The sequence below is a fragment of the Asterias rubens genome, chromosome 8 (assembly GCF_902459465.1).
Source record: "Asterias rubens chromosome 8, eAstRub1.3, whole genome shotgun sequence".
Lineage (NCBI taxonomy): Eukaryota > Metazoa > Echinodermata > Asteroidea > Forcipulatida > Asteriidae > Asterias > Asterias rubens.
In genome coordinates, this window is record NC_047069.1 from 9,722,585 (window position 1) to 9,742,109 (window position 19,525).

General features: G+C 41.4%; 1 protein-coding gene and 1 long non-coding RNA gene across 4 annotated transcripts; both read left to right on the forward strand.

Annotated features, from left to right (window-relative positions):
• The first annotated feature begins 5,633 nt into the window (after positions 1-5,633).
• LOC117293608 lies at positions 5,634-11,517 on the forward strand. Of its 3 annotated transcripts, none has more exons than XR_004519445.1 (3): positions 5,634-5,663; positions 6,915-7,011; positions 8,266-11,517. It is a non-coding gene; the product is annotated as an uncharacterized LOC117293608 (long non-coding RNA). The 3 variants fall into 3 exon arrangements; XR_004519446.1 differs by lacking the exon at positions 5,634-5,663 and adding an exon at positions 5,752-5,765; XR_004519444.1 differs by lacking the exon at positions 5,634-5,663 and adding an exon at positions 6,025-6,222.
• Positions 11,518-13,020: 1,503 nt separating this feature from the next.
• Positions 13,021-18,893, forward strand: LOC117293572. Its single transcript, XM_033775932.1, has 2 exons — positions 13,021-18,750; positions 18,855-18,893. Exons 1-2 carry the CDS (start codon positions 13,021-13,023, stop codon positions 18,891-18,893), a joined length of 5,769 nt encoding a protein of 1,922 aa, XP_033631823.1.
• Positions 18,894-19,525: the final 632 nt, after the last annotated feature.

A 19,525-nucleotide genomic window follows, 5' to 3' on the forward strand; every position in this document is an offset into this window, starting at 1 on the left:
TTTTTGACCAAAAATCCAAACTTACAAAATTCTCAATAAATCTCAAACTTTTGCTCGTTTACCCATCCCACACCGATAAAATGTGTTCAGTAGTCCTTTCTGTATCATTTGAAACCATAACATCACCCAAAATTTGTTGACCCGAAATCTGAAAATTTTGTGATGCCGGCATCACAGATTTTTTGATTTTTGACCAAAAATCCAAACTTACAAAATTCTCAATAAATCTCAAACTTTTGCTCGTTTACCCATCCCACACCGATAAAATGTGTTCAGTAGTCCTTTCTGTATCATTTGAAACCATAAAATCACCCAAAATTTGTTGACCCGAAATCTGAAAATTTTGTGATGCCGGCATCACAGATTTTTTTAATTTTGGCCCAAAAACCCAAACTTACAAAAAGCTAAATAAATCTCAAACTTTTGCTCGTTTACCCATCCCACACTGATAAAATGTGTTCAGTAGTCCTTTCTGTATCATTTGAAACCATAACATCACCCAAAATTTGTTGACCCGAAATCTGAAAATTTTGTGATGCCGGCATCACAGATTTTTTTGATTTTTGACCAAAAATCCAAACTTACAAAATTCTCAATAAATCTCAAACTTTTGCTCGTTTACCCATCCCACACCGATAAAATGTGTTCAGTAGTCCTTTCTGTATCATTTGAAACCATAACATCACCCAAAATTTGTTGACCCGAAATCTGAAAATTTTGTGATGCCGGCATCACAGATTTTTTTATTTTGACCAAAAATCCAAACTTACAAAATTCTCAATAAATCTCAAACTTTTGCTCGTTTACCCATCCCACACCGATAAAATGTGTTCAGTAGTCCTTTCTGTATCATTTGAAACCATAAAATCACCCAAAATTTGTTGACCCGAAATCTGAAAATTTTGTGATGCCGGCATCACAGATTTTTTAATTTTGGCCCAAAAATCCAAACTTACAAAATCTCAATAAATCTCAACCTTTTGCTCGTTTACCCATCCCACACCGACAAATTGTGTTCAGTAGTCCTTTCTGTATCATTTGAAACCATAACATCACCCAAAATTTGTTGACCCGAAATCTGAAAATTTTGTGATGCCGGCATCACAGATTTTTTTAATTTTGGACCAAAAATCCAAACTTACAAAATTCTCAATAAATCTCAAACTTTTGCTCGTTTACCCATCCCACACCGATAAAATGTGTTCAGTAGTCCTTTCTGTATCATTTGAAACCATAAAATCACCCAAAATTTGTTGACCCGAAATCTGAAAATTTTGTGATGCCGGCATCACAGATTTTTTTGATTTTTGACCAAAAATCCAAACTTACAAAATTCTCAATAAATCTCAAACTTTTGCTCGTTTACCCATCCCACACCGATAAAATGTGTTCAGTAGTCCTTTCTGTATCATTTGAAACCATAACATCACCCAAAATTTGTTGACCCGAAATCTGAAAATTTTGTGATGCCGGCATCACAGATTTTTTTGATTTTTGACCAAAAATCCAAACTTACAAAATTCTCAATAAATCTCAAACTTTTGCTCGTTTACCCATCCCACACCGATAAAATGTGTTCAGTAGTCCTTTCTGTATCATTTGAAACCATAACATCACCCAAAATTTGTTGACCCGAAATCTGAAAATTTTGTGATGCCGGCATCACAGATTTTTTTGATTTTTGACCAAAAATCCAAACTTACAAAATTCTCAATAAATCTCAAACTTTTGCTCGTTTACCCATCCCACACCGATAAAATGTGTTCAGTAGTCCTTTCTGTATCATTTGAAACCATAACATCACCCAAAATTTGTTGACCCGAAATCTGAAAATTTTGTGATGCCGGCATCACAGATTTTTTTTATTTTTGACCAAAAATCCAAACTTACAAAATTCTCAATAAATCTCAAACTTTTGCTCGTTTACCCATCCCACACCGATAAAATGTGTTCAGTAGTCCTTTCTGTATCATTTGAAACCATAACATCACCCAAAATTTGTTGACCCGAAATCTGAAAATTTTGTGATGCCGGCATCACAGATTTTTTTATTTTTGACCAAAAATCCAAACTTACAAAATTCTCAATAAATCTCAAACTTTTGCTCGTTTACCCATCCCACACCGATAAAATGTGTTCAGTAGTCCTTTCTGTATCATTTGAAACCATAAAATCACCCAAAATTTGTTGACCCGAAATCTGAAAATTTTGTGATGCCGGCATCACAGATTTTTTAAATTTTGGCCCAAAAACCCAAACTTACAAAAAGCTAAATAAATCTCAAACTTTTGCTCGTTTACCCATCCCACACCGATAAAATGTGTTCAGTAGTCCTTTCTGTATCATTTGAAACCATAACATCACCCAAAATTTGTTGACCCGAAATCTGAAAATTTTGTGATGCCGGCATCACAGATTTTTTTGATTTTTGACCAAAAATCCAAACTTACAAAATTCTCAATAAATCTCAAACTTTTGCTCGTTTACCCATCCCACACCGATAAAATGTGTTCAGTAGTCCTTTCTGTATCATTTGAAACCATAAAATCACCCAAAATTTGTTGACCCGAAATCTGAAAATTTTGTGATGCCGGCATCACAGATTTTTTAAATTTTGGCCCAAAAACCCAAACTTACAAAATTCTCAATAAATCTCAAACTTTTGCTCGTTTACCCATCCCACACTGATAAAATGTGTTCAGTAGTCCTTTCTGTATCATTTGAAACCATAACATCACCCAAAATTTGTTGACCCGAAATCTGAAAATTTTGTGATGCCGGCATCACAGATTTTTTTGATTTTGACCAAAAATCCAAACTTACAAAATTCTCAATAAATCTCAAACTTTTGCTCGTTTACCCATCCCACACCGATAAAATGTGTTCAGTAGTCCTTTCTGTATCATTTGAAACCATAAAATCACCCAAAATTTGTTGACCCGAAATCTGAAAATTTTGTGATGCCGGCATCACAGATTTTTTTAATTTTGGACCAAAAATCCAAACTTACAAAATTCTCAATAAATCTCAAACTTTTGCTCGTTTACCCATCCCACACTGATAAAATGTGTTCAGTAGTCCTTTCTGTATCATTTGAAACCATAACATCACCCAAAATTTGTTGACCCGAAATCTGAAAATTTTGTGATGCCGGCATCACAGATTTTTTAATTTTGGCCCAAAAACCAAACTTACAAAAAGCTAAATAAATCTCAAACTTTTGCTCGTTTACCCATCCCACACTGATAAAATGTGTTCAGTAGTCCTTTCTGTATCATTTGAAACCATAACATCACCCAAAATTTGTTGACCCGAAATCTGAAAATTTTGTGATGCCGGCATCACAGATTTTTTTGATTTTTGACCAAAAATCCAAACTTACAAAATTCTCAATAAATCTCAAACTTTTGCTCGTTTACCCATCCCACACCGATAAAATGTGTTCAGTAGTCCTTTCTGTATCATTTGAAACCATAACATCACCCAAAATTTGTTGACCCGAAATCTGAAAATTTTGTGATGCCGGCATCACAGATTTTTTTGATTTTTGACCAAAAATCCAAACTTACAAAATTCTCAATAAATCTCAAACTTTTGCTCGTTTACCCATCCCACACCGATAAAATGTGTTCAGTAGTCCTTTCTGTATCATTTGAAACCATAACATCACCCAAAATTTGTTGACCCGAAATCTGAAAATTTTGTGATGCCGGCATCACAGATTTTTTTAATTTTTGACCAAAAATCCAAACTTACAAAATTCTCAATAAATCTCAAACTTTTGCTCGTTTACCCATCCCACACCGATAAAATGTGTTCAGTAGTCCTTTCTGTATCATTTGAAACCATAACATCACCCAAAATTTGTTGACCCGAAATCTGAAAATTTTGTGATGCCGGCATCACAGATTTTTTTAATTTTGGCCCAAAAATCCAAACTTACAAAATTCTCAATAAATCTCAAACTTTTGCTCGTTTACCCATCCCACACCGATAAAATGTGTTCAGTAGTCCTTTCTGTATCATTTGAAACCATAAAATCACCCAAAATTTGTTGACCCGAAATCTGAAAATTTTGTGATGCCGGCATCACAGATTTTTTAAATTTTGGCCCAATAAACCAAACTTACAAAAAGCTAAATAAATCTCAAACTTTTGCTGGTTTACCCATCCCACTCTGATAAAATGTGTTCAGTAGTCCTTTCTGTATCATTTGAAACCATAACATCACCCAAAATTTGTTGACCCGAAATCTGAAAATTTTGTGATGCCGGCATCACAGATTTTTTTGATTTTTGACCAAAAATCCAAACTTACAAAATTCTCAATAAATCTCAAACTTTTGCTCGTTTACCCATCCCACACCGATAAAATGTGTTCAGTAGTCCTTTCTGTATCATTTGAAACCATAACATCACCCAAAATTTGTTGACCCGAAATCTGAAAATTTTGTGATGCCGGCATCACAGTTTTTTTTGTGATTTTTGACCAAAAATCCAAACTTACAAAATTCTCAATAAATCTCAAACTTTTGCTCGTTTACCCATCCCACTCTGATAAAATGTGTTCAGTAGTCCTTTCTGTATCATTTGAAACCATAAAATCACCCAAAATTTGTTGACCCGAAATCTGAAATTTTTGTGATGCCGGCATCACAGATTTTTTAAATTTTGGCCCAAAAACCCAAACTTACAAAATTCTCAATAAATCTCAAACTTTTGCTCGTTTACCCATCCCACACCGATAAAATGTGTTCAGTAGTCCTTTCTGTATCATTTGAAACCATAAAATCACCCAAAATTTGTTGACCCGAAATCTGAAAATTTTGTGATGCCGGCATCACAGATTTTTTTTATTTTTGACCAAAAATCCAAACTTACAAAATTCTCAATAAATCTCAAACTTTTGCTCGTTTACCCATCCCACACCGATAAAATGTGTTCAGTAGTCCTTTCTGTATCATTTGAAACCATAACATCACCCAAAATTTGTTGACCCGAAATCTGAAAATTTTGTGATGCCGGCACCACAGATTTTTTTGATTTTTGACCAAAAATCCAAACTTACAAAATTCTCAATAAATCTCAAACTTTGCTTGTTTACCCATCCCACACCGATAAAATGTGTTCAGTAGTCTTTTCTGTATCGTTTGAGACCATAAAATCACCCAAAATTTGTTGACCCGAAATCTGAAATTTTTGTGATGCCGGCATCACAGATTTTTTAAATTTTGGCCCAAAAACCCAAACTTACAAAATTCTCAATAAATCTCAAACTTTTGCTCGTTTACCCATCCCACTCCGATAAAATGTGTTCAGTAGTCCTTTCTGTATCATTTGAACCCATAAAATCACCCAAATTTGTTGACCCGAAATCTGAAATTTTGTGATGCCGGCATCACAGATTTTTTAAATTTTTGACCAAAAATCCAAACTTACAAAATTCTCAATAAATCTCAAACTTTTGCTCGTTTACCCATCCCACACCGATAAAATGTGTTCAGTAGTCCTTTCTGTATCATTTGAAACCATAACTGTAGCGCCCTCAACCTCTGCTTCATGTTATCTAACCCTGGTAAGTGGATGAAACGCGCGGATACACGGGTGGGTTTTCCCGTTATTTTCTCCAGACTCCGATGACCGATTGAGCCTAAATTTTCACTGGTTTGTTATTTGATTTAGAAATTGTGATACACGAAGTGTGGGCCTTGGACAATAGTGTTTACTGAAAGTGTCCTATGGCTTTAAAGGGAAGGTATTCCTTTGGTAAATACTCAAAAAATTTAAAACTAACTTAGTAAGAAGCACTGCAGCTGTTGATAATTAATGTGTAACATTACGAGAAAGATTCCCTTCTAAGGATTGTGGTTTTAGAAAGGGGATTCTAAAAAAAAATTAAATCTGTAAAGCGTTTCTGCATGACGCTGATTGGTGTTAGCACTGTACACTCAGTACTTTCCCTGTGAACAAAATCACAGACGTATTACTCAGGTTGGATTCGAACCCATGACCTTTGCAATTCTAGAGTGTCTTACCAACTAGACCACCGAGATTGCCCGGTTTGTTTCTGTAGTTTATTGTTTTAGGAGATATTGTCTGGCTTGATGGAAATGGGTAAACATTTTGGGTGTCTGAAGGACCACTTGGTGTCTGTGGGTGTTTGGAAATGGTTGTAGAATTCATTGAGGTGTATTGGCTGAACCAAAGGAGATGGTATTCGCAGGTGGGTTGAGATGGGTTAATTGCTGATGGGTTTGGGTGGGCGTTCATTGTCGAGTTCCTGGCTTGTAGGCTGCAGTGCACCCTGTTTGATTTAGGATATAATGGGTTGAATCTATTGATTGCCTCTTGGTATTGGTGTGGGAGTTTGTAAAGGTTAAATTGATGGAGTTGTTTTTGTAATTAACGAGTAGATATGCCTGGCTGTAACTCATGATTCATTTCCCTGTCATTATTATGTCTCATAATAGAATAACCACTGTAGCTCGCAAGCCTGAGGAAATGTGTAAAAAAGGGTGCCTATATACTTTGTGAACCAGACACACCAGGGTTACCCCTACTCTAAGTGTTCTACGTTCTTTTACACGCAATACAAATCTTTACAGAGTAATGTCACAGCCAAAGGACAAAGCATTTATGGTAAAGTGTCTCGCTCAAGTGCCAAAACTGGGCATCGAATCCACACTCTGCTGATCAGAAACACCAGAGCTCAAGTCCAGTGCTCTTAACTGCTCGACCACAACACCCCACAATAAATACCACAAAACTGGTGTGTGTAAAAACAAGCCTGGTATAACAAATGAACAGATTGAAACCAATTTATGTAAAAGGTTCAAAATTACTGATCCTGCAATAATTTGTATTTATTTGGTTGTTATCAATGATCAATTTTGAAATTCTGTTTTCCCCATGAAGGTGCCTGCAGGAATCAAAGATAGTGTTTTGAGGATTGCCTACGTAACATCCTGGAAGCCGTGGACCATCTTCTGACAAAGAGGGCAGTAACACTCGGGTAAGAACCATTGTCATGCACAGAGCTCAATGCAAAGCACACACAATTGTAAAGGACGGACAAAATCTGTCTGAGCAGATTCGTCTCAATGCCATATTATGTATTTGTTATCACTTCGTGCACCACTCAGCCAAGTACTTGGGCAGCATCCAGCAACAAAGTCCAGCTTTCTCATGAAGAGGATCAGAGCATACTAATTCAAACATTGAGTCATTAACCACTGGGTTTTTTCAGATATTTTTACATAGTGTTACCGCAAACCTCTCTTAGTATTTGCTTATGAAAGTTTCCTGAAAATATTATCTGTTGCTGAAATTATTATCTTCTTAAAAAAAGCTTTGAGGGAGGGTTTACCTTTGGTAATTACTCCTCCAAAAATTAATGCCATAAAAACTTACTTGGTTCCGTCTGAGAAATGTATCTGTATGGAATGTTCCCCAGAACTTGTGTATTCCAATTACGGACTATTCTGACCACACGGGCATTAGTAGCAATATCTAAAACAAAACGCTACCACCTTTTGAAATGAAATTTTCTTGTACGTACATTGCCAATCCTTGTACAGTGTCCTATCTGAAGAACAAAGCAACTAAGGTAAAGTACACAAGGACACAAAGGACACAAGTGTCATGTCTGGGACTCAAACCCACACTCTGCTGACCAGAAACACTGTCACTTGAGTTGGTTACTCTTAACCACTTGGCCACAACATGTCACAACAACTCTGTTGAAGCTGTCACTGATAGCTCTTTTCAGGGTCAAGAAAACTGCTAAAAGACCAATTTCATTGAGTAACCACAGCCTACAGGTTTGATTGATTTATAGTAGTAAGGCTTGCAGTAACACCATGATTGAATAGTGATAATGGCTGACGGGTTTGACTTATGCTCAATAAAAGTAGCATAGTTTTAAATCAATGCTTGCTTTTTGAGTCCTGCAGAAAGGTGTGAAACTGATGTTCAGAGCGACACTTTTAGGAAAGAGTTTTGATATTGGATGGCATTTCAGTTTTATTGTGTGCGCCCTGTTACAGATTCAGAAAAAAGAGGATATACTAAAGCCTGGTTCATACTTCCTGCGAATGCGAATGCGATACCTATTTGGATGTTACAAATTCGCAACTAATAATTTGAAAACAGCCCTATGACATCAAAATTTCGCTTTGCATTTGCATTGGCAAGAAGTAAAATCAGGGCTTTACGTACTGTGGTAAACAACCCTTACTGATTATCTTTTGTATTCCTACCACACCAGGTGTATTGAGCCAGGTGAGATGGAGTCCAGCTTCGTTGATGATGGGGGCTCCCATAGCTCCTCACCCCCATGCACACCAGAGGAAATCCTCATTCCATTCCATGCCCTCCATGGACATGAACAACGACTCTTCAGCTCTCCAGATGATCTCTACACATGCCGGAATAAGTCATCAGAGTTCAACGAGGAACCAAGTCAAATGAGCAGGGAACAGATGCTGCAGTCCAAACAAAAGTCTAAAGGAGTCGGTAAAAGATCCGATGCATGCTTACAAACCGTTCTAGGACTCCTCGACTGATAGGAAAGATCTAAATTCGGGGAAAGGGTTCCGCCACCTCCCTCCATGTTTGCCAGCGAGCTGAATTGTCTCTCGGGTGGGTGGCCGACGAGGGGGGAAACCGGGCCGGATATCTACGAGACGGGTGCGGGGACAGCGGGGAGAACACCTGTTTCTCATTGGAGATTCCGCGAGTGAGTCTCGTCGGTGGGGATATCGTTGACGAAGATGAGGAGTCCGTCCCCCACTGTGAGTTCTCGTCTAGATTCTCGCTGCTGTGTCGCCCGCGTTTGTTCTTTGCACCAGCTGTAACGACAACGCTGCCCCGGTCTGGCTGCGACGACACTGGAGTGCTCAGCCGGTCCTCACAACCTGTCCTTGCAATAATTTGGGGCTGCTCGGGAAGCGGCTGTCGATGATGGGTGCCGCTCGAGGCAAAGACATAGACCTTGCCAGGAATTGAATATCATAACGCGCACAAATTCACTAAGCAGAACTGGGCAACTGAGTCGTACTGCATTTGTACTGCTTTACGACCAGATTCCCAGATAGCTTATTGCTTAGCAGAGAAAGTTGTCCAGAGGCAGCTTCATCACCTGAAACATCTTTGTACCTGATTTTTGCTGTTTTATAGTAATCATCGTTGATGTTGTAAAATCTTCAAAATTTAAATTATTGTGTAATTATAAATGGCCAAGCGAGGGAGACATTTCTAGGAAATTTTGTGAGCTTCATTATGAAGAAGAGAAAACAGTTGGGAAAATGAAAATGGTTGTCCAGAAATAAGCGGTCCTCTTACACAAACGAAGGTTTTAGGCCGCAACAAATTTGAGTTGTCGAAATAGTCTACCTCTTTTTGAAGTCTCCAGTGACTTGGAGTGTGAACTCAACTTGAGATTTGTTTCTCCAATATAATTCTTGAATCCAATATTGGCAACCACTAAATTTTCCCTAAAAAGGAATGTAAAAACCTGTTATTTCACACACTTGAACCCTGTTTTTTAATGTTTTTTGACCATCAGTCAACATGTGTATTAGCCAAGGCATGGAGTGAGCAAAATGTGTAATTGACTGAACAGAGGTGCAAGAACTTGTAACTTGTCTGCCTTTTAATACACTTAGTTTGGGTTCATTGGGCCAGTGTGCAACCTATCAAGCTGCTATCAGCAATTTTGGTGATGAGTTGAATTTATTTGTAATGTCTGGTACCTGGTAGATTACAAATGAACACTCGGTTTGAAATTCCTCAGAATATTGCTGCATAATGTAGAGCAAGTTTTGAAATACCCAAAACACGAGGGTACCGAAGTACATGTATGACCAATTTGAAGGTTGCAAAACACTACTGAATATGTGTCTGTAATATTAGGACCAATGGGAGACTTAAGATTGCTAGGTGGCAGCAAACACGAGGGTACTGAAGTACATGTATGACCAATTTGAAGGTTGCAAAACACTACTGAATATGTGTCTGTAATATTAGGACCAATGGGAGACTTAAGATTGCTAGGTGGCAGCAAACACGAGGGTACCGAAGTACATGTATGACCAATTTGAAGGTTGCAAAACACTACTGAATATGTGTCTGTAATATTAGGACCAATGGGAGACTTAAGATTGCTAGGTGGCAGCAAACACGAGGGTACCAAAGAACATGCATGACCAATTTGAAGGTTGCAAAACACTACTGAACATGTGTCTGTAATATTAGGACCAATGGGAGACTTAAGATTGCTAGGTGGCAGCAAACACGAGTGTACTGAAGTACATGTATGACCAATTTGAAGGTTGCAAAACACTACTGAATATGTGTCTGTAATATTAGGACCAATGGGAGACTTAAGAATGCTAGGTGGCAGCAGACTAACCAGTCAAATGGCCATTGTTTATGTAGTTTTGAGCATGTGCCCATTACCAAGAACAATGAATTTACCTGGGCATACTCCTAAGTGATCTTTTTATTTTGGTTGTGAAACCCTGCGCTGAAGTGTCCTAAGCACTGTATTCTTGGTACTTTCTGATTCTTTGCTGAAAAAGAACTCCACAGGCAAACTTGTTTATTATTAATACCCACTTATTTTTGCTTAGCAGTGTACATGAGGCTAAGTGGCTCTATGTGATCACTCCCAGGTCATACATAGTTATTAGGTCGGAAGTTTTATCAATCAAAATTAAACTGCCATGATATGAAAGAACAGATGTTCACTCTCAAAAGAAAATGCCTAGTTTGGGGGATTTCTGTTTGTTTTTTGTTTTCACGTTTGAGCTGGAAAGTTTGGGACAAAAAAGTAATATGAGTTGAATGTGAGTATGTGACCAATTGGAGATGTTTGGATGGTCCTTTTGTAACAGCTCTTGCGTGTAGTGCACATGCTCATACCTATGCGCGCCAATACTGAGCTGCAAAAAAAAGGGACTGTTAAGTCTGCTGCCATCAGCGTCTTTAAAGTCTTTGGAAGGCAACTGTCTTAAACTTATAGTGTTGTATACTGCATGGCTCTCATCGAATAACTGGTTCTGTAGAAATGTACTGCAGTATCATTTCCATGGTTTTATTTTTACTGATTTCCTTGGTACTGTTTAGGAGAGAATCTGACCAAGGACCTCATTCAATCTGAGAGTCCCTGATCAGATAGTTTTCTACTCAATAGTAAAACTGTATATCTCGCCAATATGTACACAGATATCTTTTTAAAACCCAACAAATGGTAATGACAGATAATCAGCATTTTCTGAAAGAGTTAGCCTGGATGGTTCTGAATTCCTGCGAATGCGAATGCACTAAGAATTTTGACAGTGAATAGTTCGCAACACTTGAGCTGTGTTCAACTCTTGCAGTATATTCACTGCGAAAACAGCCCTTTGGTGTCGATATTTGCTCTGCATTGGCAGGAAGTATGAACTAGGCTTTAGACATGCCCATCAGCCCCATCAGGAGACGTTTAATAAGATTATTTATGAATATCTAAATATCATAACATGTCAATTTGTACATTCTTGTTGTTTAAGGTCTAATACTGAGTTATATTGCAGCACTGGAGCTTGTGAAAATTAGTAGCTGTGACTTGTCTGTACGGCAGTAAAGAACTTAGTCATAATAAATTAATGTCATCTCATATCTAAAAGAAAGAAAAAATTACTTTTCTTCTTTATTTTTGTTGTCTGCTGAATCGATTAGGTTTACGGGGTAATTTGGGGGGGGGGGGGGGGAGTGACAGTATGGTAGAACCCAGATACCAGGAGGGTGGGGGAGATTTTTTATTTGATGCATATGTTGGGATTTGGAGTGACGTGGCCGAGCGATTAAGAGCACTGGATTCAAACTCTTGTGTTTCTGATCAGCAGAGTGTGGGTTCGAATCCCAGTCGTGACACTTGTGTCCTTAAGCAAGACACTGAACCATTGCTTCGTCCTTCGGATGGGACGTAAAGCCGTTGGTCCCGTGTGTTGTGTAACGCACATTAACGAACCCAGTGCACTTATCGAAAAGAGAAGAGGTTCGCCCCGGTGTTCCTGGTTTGATTGGCAGCATATTGCGCCAACACACCACCTTGTGAACCATGTGCTTTAAAAGAATAGACTCATACTTCAATTACTTTTCTTACAGGACAAAATATTGACCACTTTGATATGCCCCTAGGGATGTAATAAAGCACTAAGAACCTAGTATTATTATTATTAGATGGGGAGGGGAAGGAAAATTAATCAATTAATTTAACATTCCCCTGCCAACAAATTTACAGTGCCCCCCCCCCCCCCCCCCCACTACAGATATTTTGGACTAAATGTACTTGATAGGTTTCCCTCCTGAAACTTCCACGGAGGAACTTGACAAGGGGGTCAAGTAATGTATGGCCCATCAAACAAAACAAATATTCCCCCCTGAAGTGCCCATTCTAAAACATAGTCTAATTATAAGCATGAATATCCGCCATGAAAAAAGACATTAGATAGACGGCGTGTCAGAAAGTCTCCGCAACAGGACAGTTTTCGTTATAGCGCCCTCTCTTGAATCAAAATCTCCAATGTTTCCATTATCATACCAATCGCCATTTTACAAGTCCAAATCCAAACTAATCACGTAAATTCCTCAAATAATTCCTAAATATCCAGGTTAATCCAATCATCGAATCACTTTTATTAATCACCAAAGTCCCGTGCGTACATCCTAATCGTGAGTACTGTTTTAATTATTACAAAGGGTGATTTTAAGGGAAGTTGGTTTTCCATGTAATTCACGTTTCAATTTGTTTACATCCACATTGTTACAATGCATATAAATGTACATGTAGGCCCATATCATAGCGTATAATGTATAACGATGATTACTGTTACCAGCCCAATATGTATAATTGATTGGGGTTAATTTCTGCTTTCTCTATAGAACCACGGGTATATGATCACCAATAAATCAAAGTTCAAGTACACCTTCTTTTCATGGTCCTTCGAGCCCGTATTTGAACCAGCGACCTACGGCTATGGCTACGAATGAAATGGAGACCGAGAACATTAACCAGACAACCCCTCTCGATGATACCCATGCAGTTACCATTGGCGGTGTTACTATTCCAGTTGCAAGTCCAGCTACCAGTACACATCCAGTCCCAGTTACTGTCACCATCGTCGAGACCTCACCTTCCTCTACCGGGGTTTGCAGCACAGCTACAGCTGCAGCAGTTGGACTACAGACAAGTGCTGTTACCGTCCAATCCCGTTCTCGGTCCTCTCGTGACAGACGTATGCCGGCCCACTTTCAGGACTTTGTTATTGACCACCATCCTTCAACTTCCGGCAGAACAGATGAACATAGCGTTGTAACCACACAAACATCTCGTTCACGGAGGAGTTCTCACTCATCGAACTCACTCTACAGCGGACAGTCCCGTCACAGTAAATCTTCCTTCAAGTCAATACTGAGTGACTCCCAATCAGCGAAACTCAAACAGCAACGCAAACAGGCTGAACTGGAAGAGATGAAACGCCAGATTGAGGAAGATCAATCAGCAGATGAAGAGTTACAAAGGCTAGACGATGAGGCATATGCCGCACGGATACACGCAGACGAAGAAGCCCTTGCGGCTCGTAGACGTGCCGAAGAAATTGAGCGAAATGCTTTTCGTCAGCGCGAGTCTCTGAACACACGACTATCAAGACAAAGAAGATTGCGAGAAGTGGAACAACAGCTAAATGAAGCACGACTGATCACAGCCATGGTCAACAGTGATCCAGAACCAGAGATAGAGAAACAGCATCAAACTGTGACCCCATCTTCTATCAACCAAACAACATTGTCTGACTCACCAACCCAGGGTCAAACAATCACAGTCAGTGCTGAGAATACTCACATAGACAACTTGAGTGATGTCCCTACATACAGCAATACTGCAGCTCATAAGCACAAAGCTGAAGTACACGTAGTTGATGTCACCACTCCGGCTGTTTATTCTCCATCTAAAGTAACACCACCATCCATGCAGCCGGCAGTTACCAATCCGTACCCTATGACTGCACCAACACAGTCGGTTGGTTGGGCACCACCTTTTCCAAACCCCTTCGCACAACCGTACCCGGCTCCATCACATCCAATGGGGCCAGCTCCAGCACAAATGATGATGCCGAACTCCACGGAGATGCTGATTGCCTCTTCATATGGCATACCAAGGCCAGTACTACCTACCTTCAGCAGTGGAAAGGAGAAAGACTTTGCCCTCCTAAAAATGGCACTCGATAACCTGATCGACGTTCATCCCCACTTAACCGAGCCGTACAAGTACCAGGTTTTGCTGGGTAAACTCAGCGGGAACATCAAGAGGTTAGCCGAAGCTTTCATCCATGAAGCCAAGCCATACACTGCAGCTCTGCAAGCCTTGAAAGAAAGGTACGGTCAACCACGGCAGTTGATACAGAGTGAAATCAACTCCATCCTGAGTATGCCCCCTGTGAAGTACAACGACAATGACGCCTTTGAGAACTTTTCCCTCTCCGTGCATTCATTGGTAGGGATGCTTAAATCTCTGGAGGGAGAGAATGGCTATGAATTAAAGTGCGGTTCTCATGTCGACCGACTCCTAAGCAAACTTCCATCAAGCTACAGAGATAGATTTGTGGAGCACTGCATTAGTAGAGACATAATTAAGGTAGACTCCAACAACACCTATACCCTACTCCACTTTGCAAACTGGTTGCAAACGAAGTCCCGAGCGAGGCGAATTGTCAGTCAGGCTACTGCTATCCAGAAGAGTGACAACCCTTCTACTGATAAGAAGGATAAACACTTTCAGAAGAGGAATGCTCCTGCAACAGCAGTATTCGTCACAAACGAAACACCAACGATGCCCCCATCGACGAACACCACTTACTCTGGACAGAAGGGCCCAAACAGACCCAAAGCCTACTGTCCCAAGTGTAACGAGACAACACACTACCTCAACAGCTGTACAGAGTTTAAACAGTTGACAACCGAACAGATCATTAACTGGATCAAGGAAAAGAATAGGTGCTGGAGGTGTGGGCGTTCCCACAAGCCAGAAAACTGCACCCTGAAGAAACCTTGTAACACCTGCAAAGAACAGCACCTGACTGCCCTCCATGCTGCCATCCAGAGCGGAGCTAGTAAGGTTTACGTCACAGAAGCAGTAACGCAAGCCCTCTTCATCGACCAACCCTCCCGACCACATCATATTATGCTAAAGGTGGTAAAAGTTCTGCTTCACGGACCAGGAGGGATGATAGAGACCTATGCCATCCTTGACGACGGTTCAATGCGAACCATGATCCTGATGCCAGCTGTTCAAGCGTTGAAGCTTTCTGGGGTAGAAGACAACATACTCCTGGCTACAGTGCGCAGTGAGCCATTCCTATGTGCAGGAAAATCAGTTAACCTGCAAGTGTCACCCAGGGACAACTCTGACGTCAGATATCCTATCAATGGTGCCTTTGCTGCCAACAACTTGTGCCTCTCTGAGTACTCGTATCCTGTTGAAGCCCTCAAGAAACGATGGTCACACCTTCGTCAGATACCCTTGCCTCCGATCAATAAGGCTTGCCCACTAATCCTGATTGGTTCAGACTATGCTGACCTCATTCACCCGATACAACCAGTTCGATTTGGCCCCAGAGGAGCACCATTAGCTGTATGCACAAAACTTGGTTGGTCTCTACAGGGTCCAGCCAATCTCCTTCAAAGCCAATCAGAAGAGCAACAGTGCTTATTCACGACAACCCTTCAGCCAACCACAGATCTGCTTAAAAATGTTGAACGACTCTGGCAAGCAGACATCCTACCCTACTCTGAAAAGCAAGTCACTCGCTCGAAACAAGATAAGCAAGCCATAGCGACACTTGAAGAGAAAACCATCAGAATAGAGATTGACGGAGTTCAGCGCTACGCCACTCCTCTACTTCGCACCAAAGACGACAACAAATTCAGAGCTACTAAGGAAGCCGTCATGCAAAACCTGAAGCGGAACGAAAGACGCCTCCAAAAACACCCAGATAAAGCTGAAATTCACAACAAGCTTATCCAAACCCTTGTCGACACAGGCTTTGTGAAAATCATCAGCAACGAAGAAGCTCTGAAAACTGAAGAGTCCTGGTATATTCCGCACCACGTAGTTGAGCACAATGGAAAACACCGCTTGGTATTCAACTGCTCTTACGAGTATGAAGGCAAGATCCTCAACAATCACCTACTACCAGGGCCAACACAAGGTGCTTCACTGCTCGGCGTATTCCTGCGATTCCGCCAACACCCTGTTGCCATATCTGGGGATATTCAGGCAATGTTCCATCAAGTGAGACTACTCCCTGAAGACAAACCTCTCCTTCGATTTGTATGGCGTAAGATGAACCGAGACGTTGAGCCAGATATCTACGAATGGCAAGTTTTACCATTTGGCACCACGTGCAGCCCATGCTGTGCCACATTTGCACTACGCAAACACGTCAGCGATGACAAGGATGTCTGCAGTGCAGTTGACCAGGCATTCTACGTCGACAATTGCCTTGACAGTAAACCTACCATATCCGAAGCAAAGGAGCTCGTTATGAAGATGCGAAAGCTACTCTCAACTGGTGGTTTCAACATCAGACAATGGGCCAGCAACATCCCTTCAGTAGTTGATGAACTTCCATCTAATGCCAGATCTGAAGGCTACGAGCTCTGGTTAGCCTTTGGTCAGAACGACTTGTCCGAAGGCACCCTTGGACTTCGATGGCAATGTTCAACAGACGAACTCAGTTATAAACACAGATCAACTGAGTACTCGACGCTCAACCTACGAACTATCTACAAGATTCTTGCTAGCCAGTATGATCCAATTGGCTACATTTCTCCCTTCACAGCACGTGCTAAGGTGCTAGTGCAAGACCTTTGGAAGACAAAACGAGACTGGGACGACCCTCTGGAACCAGGAAAGATCCGTGATCAGTGGCTCACTTGGGAGGAGGAGCTCTCCGACCTTCCTCTGGTTAAACTGCCGAGATGTTACACCCCGCCTGATGTCAACACAGTGACTTCCAATAGAGAACTACATGTTTTCTGTGACGCATCTGAACGAGTATACGGATCAGTTGCCTACCTCCGCACTGAAGATGACAAGGGGAACGTCAGCGTCAGTTTTCTCATGTCTCGATCCAGAGTGGCACCGAAAAGACAACTATCGATGCCACGACTCGAGTTATCAGCAGCTCTCACCGGTGCACAACTAGCCGATCTCCTTCGTAAGGAACTTACCCTAGAGATCAACAAGGTCACCCTATGGAGCGATTCGACCACGGTCCTGCAGTGGTTGAAGTCAGAATCATGCCGATATAAGGTCTTCGTTGGTACTCGTGTCACCGAAATACAGACCCTTACAGATGTGCAGGACTGGCGCTATGTGGACACCCAGAACAACCCTGCCGATGACATTACCAGGGGTAAGTCACTCAAAGAACTGAGTGAAGAATCCCGATGGAAGACAGGCCCACTCTATCTTCGTCAACCTCCGTCTCAGTGGCCGAAAAGTCCAATCACTGACCCTACAGAGGATGCAACAGAGCTGAAGAAAGCAACCTTCTGTGGTAAGACTGCCATTGTAGAAAACCCATTGCAGCCCGATCTCCATCAGTACAACAGCTGGGACGCTCTGGTAGAGGCTTTCAAACTATCCCTTCACGGGGTGGCCAAACCTGGAGATGACACAGCACAGTTGCGGGAGGACATCGAAAATCTTCTGTACCAAAAATGTCAACTCGAAAGCTTCCCTGAAGAGCTGTCTGCCTTAAAGGCCAAACGAGGAATACCGTCCGGGAGCAAGCTCTCACAGTTGGACCCAGCCTATGACGAAACCGCAAAGCTCATCAGAGTTGGAGGACGACTACGTAGGGCAGAAATCCTCTCCGATGCTGTTAAATACCCAATCGTCCTTGATCCTCATCACCACATCACCAAGCTGATAATACGTGACTATGACGAGAAGCTTCTTCACTATGGTCCAGAACGTATTCTAGCTGAATTAAGACGCAAGTTTTGGATACTCCGGGGAAGGGAGGCAATTCGTCGTCATCAGCATCAATGCTTTGAATGCCGCAAATGGCGCGCAAAACCCGAAGTACCAAAGATGGGTGATCTTCCTCCGTCCCGTCTCCGTCTATTTAAGCCAGCCTTCTACTCTACCGGTGTTGACTGTTTCGGTCCGATGCATGTCAAGATTGGTCGCCGCTCCGAGAAAAGGTGGGGGGTGATCTTCAAGTGTATGACGACCAGAGCTATTCATATAGATCTCTTAGAAGGCCTGGACACCGATGCCTTCTTGATGTCCTTTCGGCGCTTCATTTCCAGACGAGGGAAGCCCTATGAGTTGCTATCTGATTGCGGAACCAATTTCAAGGGAGCTGAAACTGAATTACAGGAAGCATTCCATGCCATGAAACCTGACCTTGCAGCACAACTAGGCGACCAGAAAGTGAGATTCAAGTTTAATCCACCCAGTGCACCTCACTTCGGCGGAGTGTGGGAGCGAGAGATCAAGAGCATTAAAGACGGTCTCAAGGTTGTAATCAAGGACCAATCAGTCACCGAAGCCGTACTCCGCACCGTCCTGATAGAAATTGAAGGCATCCTCAATTCCAAGCCATTGGGCTACATCTCATCTGATGTTGCAGACATCAATCCCATAACTCCGAATATCCTACTGATGGGACGCCATGACCAGTCACTTCCGCAAGTAGTATACCCTGTCGACGAGCTGATAGGACGACGCCGATGGCGCCACAGCCAAGTACTAGCGGACCAGTTCTGGTCACATTTCCTGAAATACTACCTGCCAAGCCTCCAACTTCGCCCAAAATGGCAAAAGGACTGCCGTAACCTCACCTGTGGCGATGTTGTCATGATTGCCGACCCTCAGCAGCCTAGAGCTCATTGGCTAGTTGGTAGAGTCATCAAGACACTTCCTGGAGTTGATGATCGCATCCGAGCAGCCAGAGTTAAAGTCGCTGATCGCGAATACACCAGACCCGTTGCGCGTCTGATACGCCTACCTGAGATCACCGATAGTGAAGACCCCTAGAGTTGGACACCTATCGTGGACTTTTGAAGACTTTCTCTGTTTGATAAAATTTAGAGCCTAAATTTGGGGTGGCTGTCAGAAAGTCTCCGCAACAGGACAGTTTTCGTTATAGCGCCCTCTCTTGAATCAAAATCTCCAATGTTTCCATTATCATACCAATCGCCATTTTACAAGTCCAAATCCAAACTAATCACGTAAATTCCTCAAATAATTCCTAAATATCCAGGTTAATCCAATCATCGAATCACTTTTATTAATCACCAAAGTCCCGTGCGTACATCCTAATCGTGAGTACTGTTTTAATTATTACAAAGGGTGATTTTAAGGGAAGTTGGTTTTCCATGTAATTCACGTTTCAATTTGTTTACATCCACATTGTTACAATGCATATAAATGTACATGTAGGCCCATATCATAGCGTATAATGTAT

What these genes read in the sequence shown, in the direction of transcription:
- LOC117293572 (XM_033775932.1), top strand. Translation starts at nt 13,021, where the DNA reads ATGGCTACGAATGAAATGGAGACCGAGAACATTAACCAGACAACCCCT. An exon ending in ATGACCAGTCACTTCCGCAA is followed by an intron (nt 18,751 to 18,854) that starts GTAGTATACCCT and finishes CTACCTGCCAAG; the next exon opens with CCTCCAACTTCGCCCAAAAT.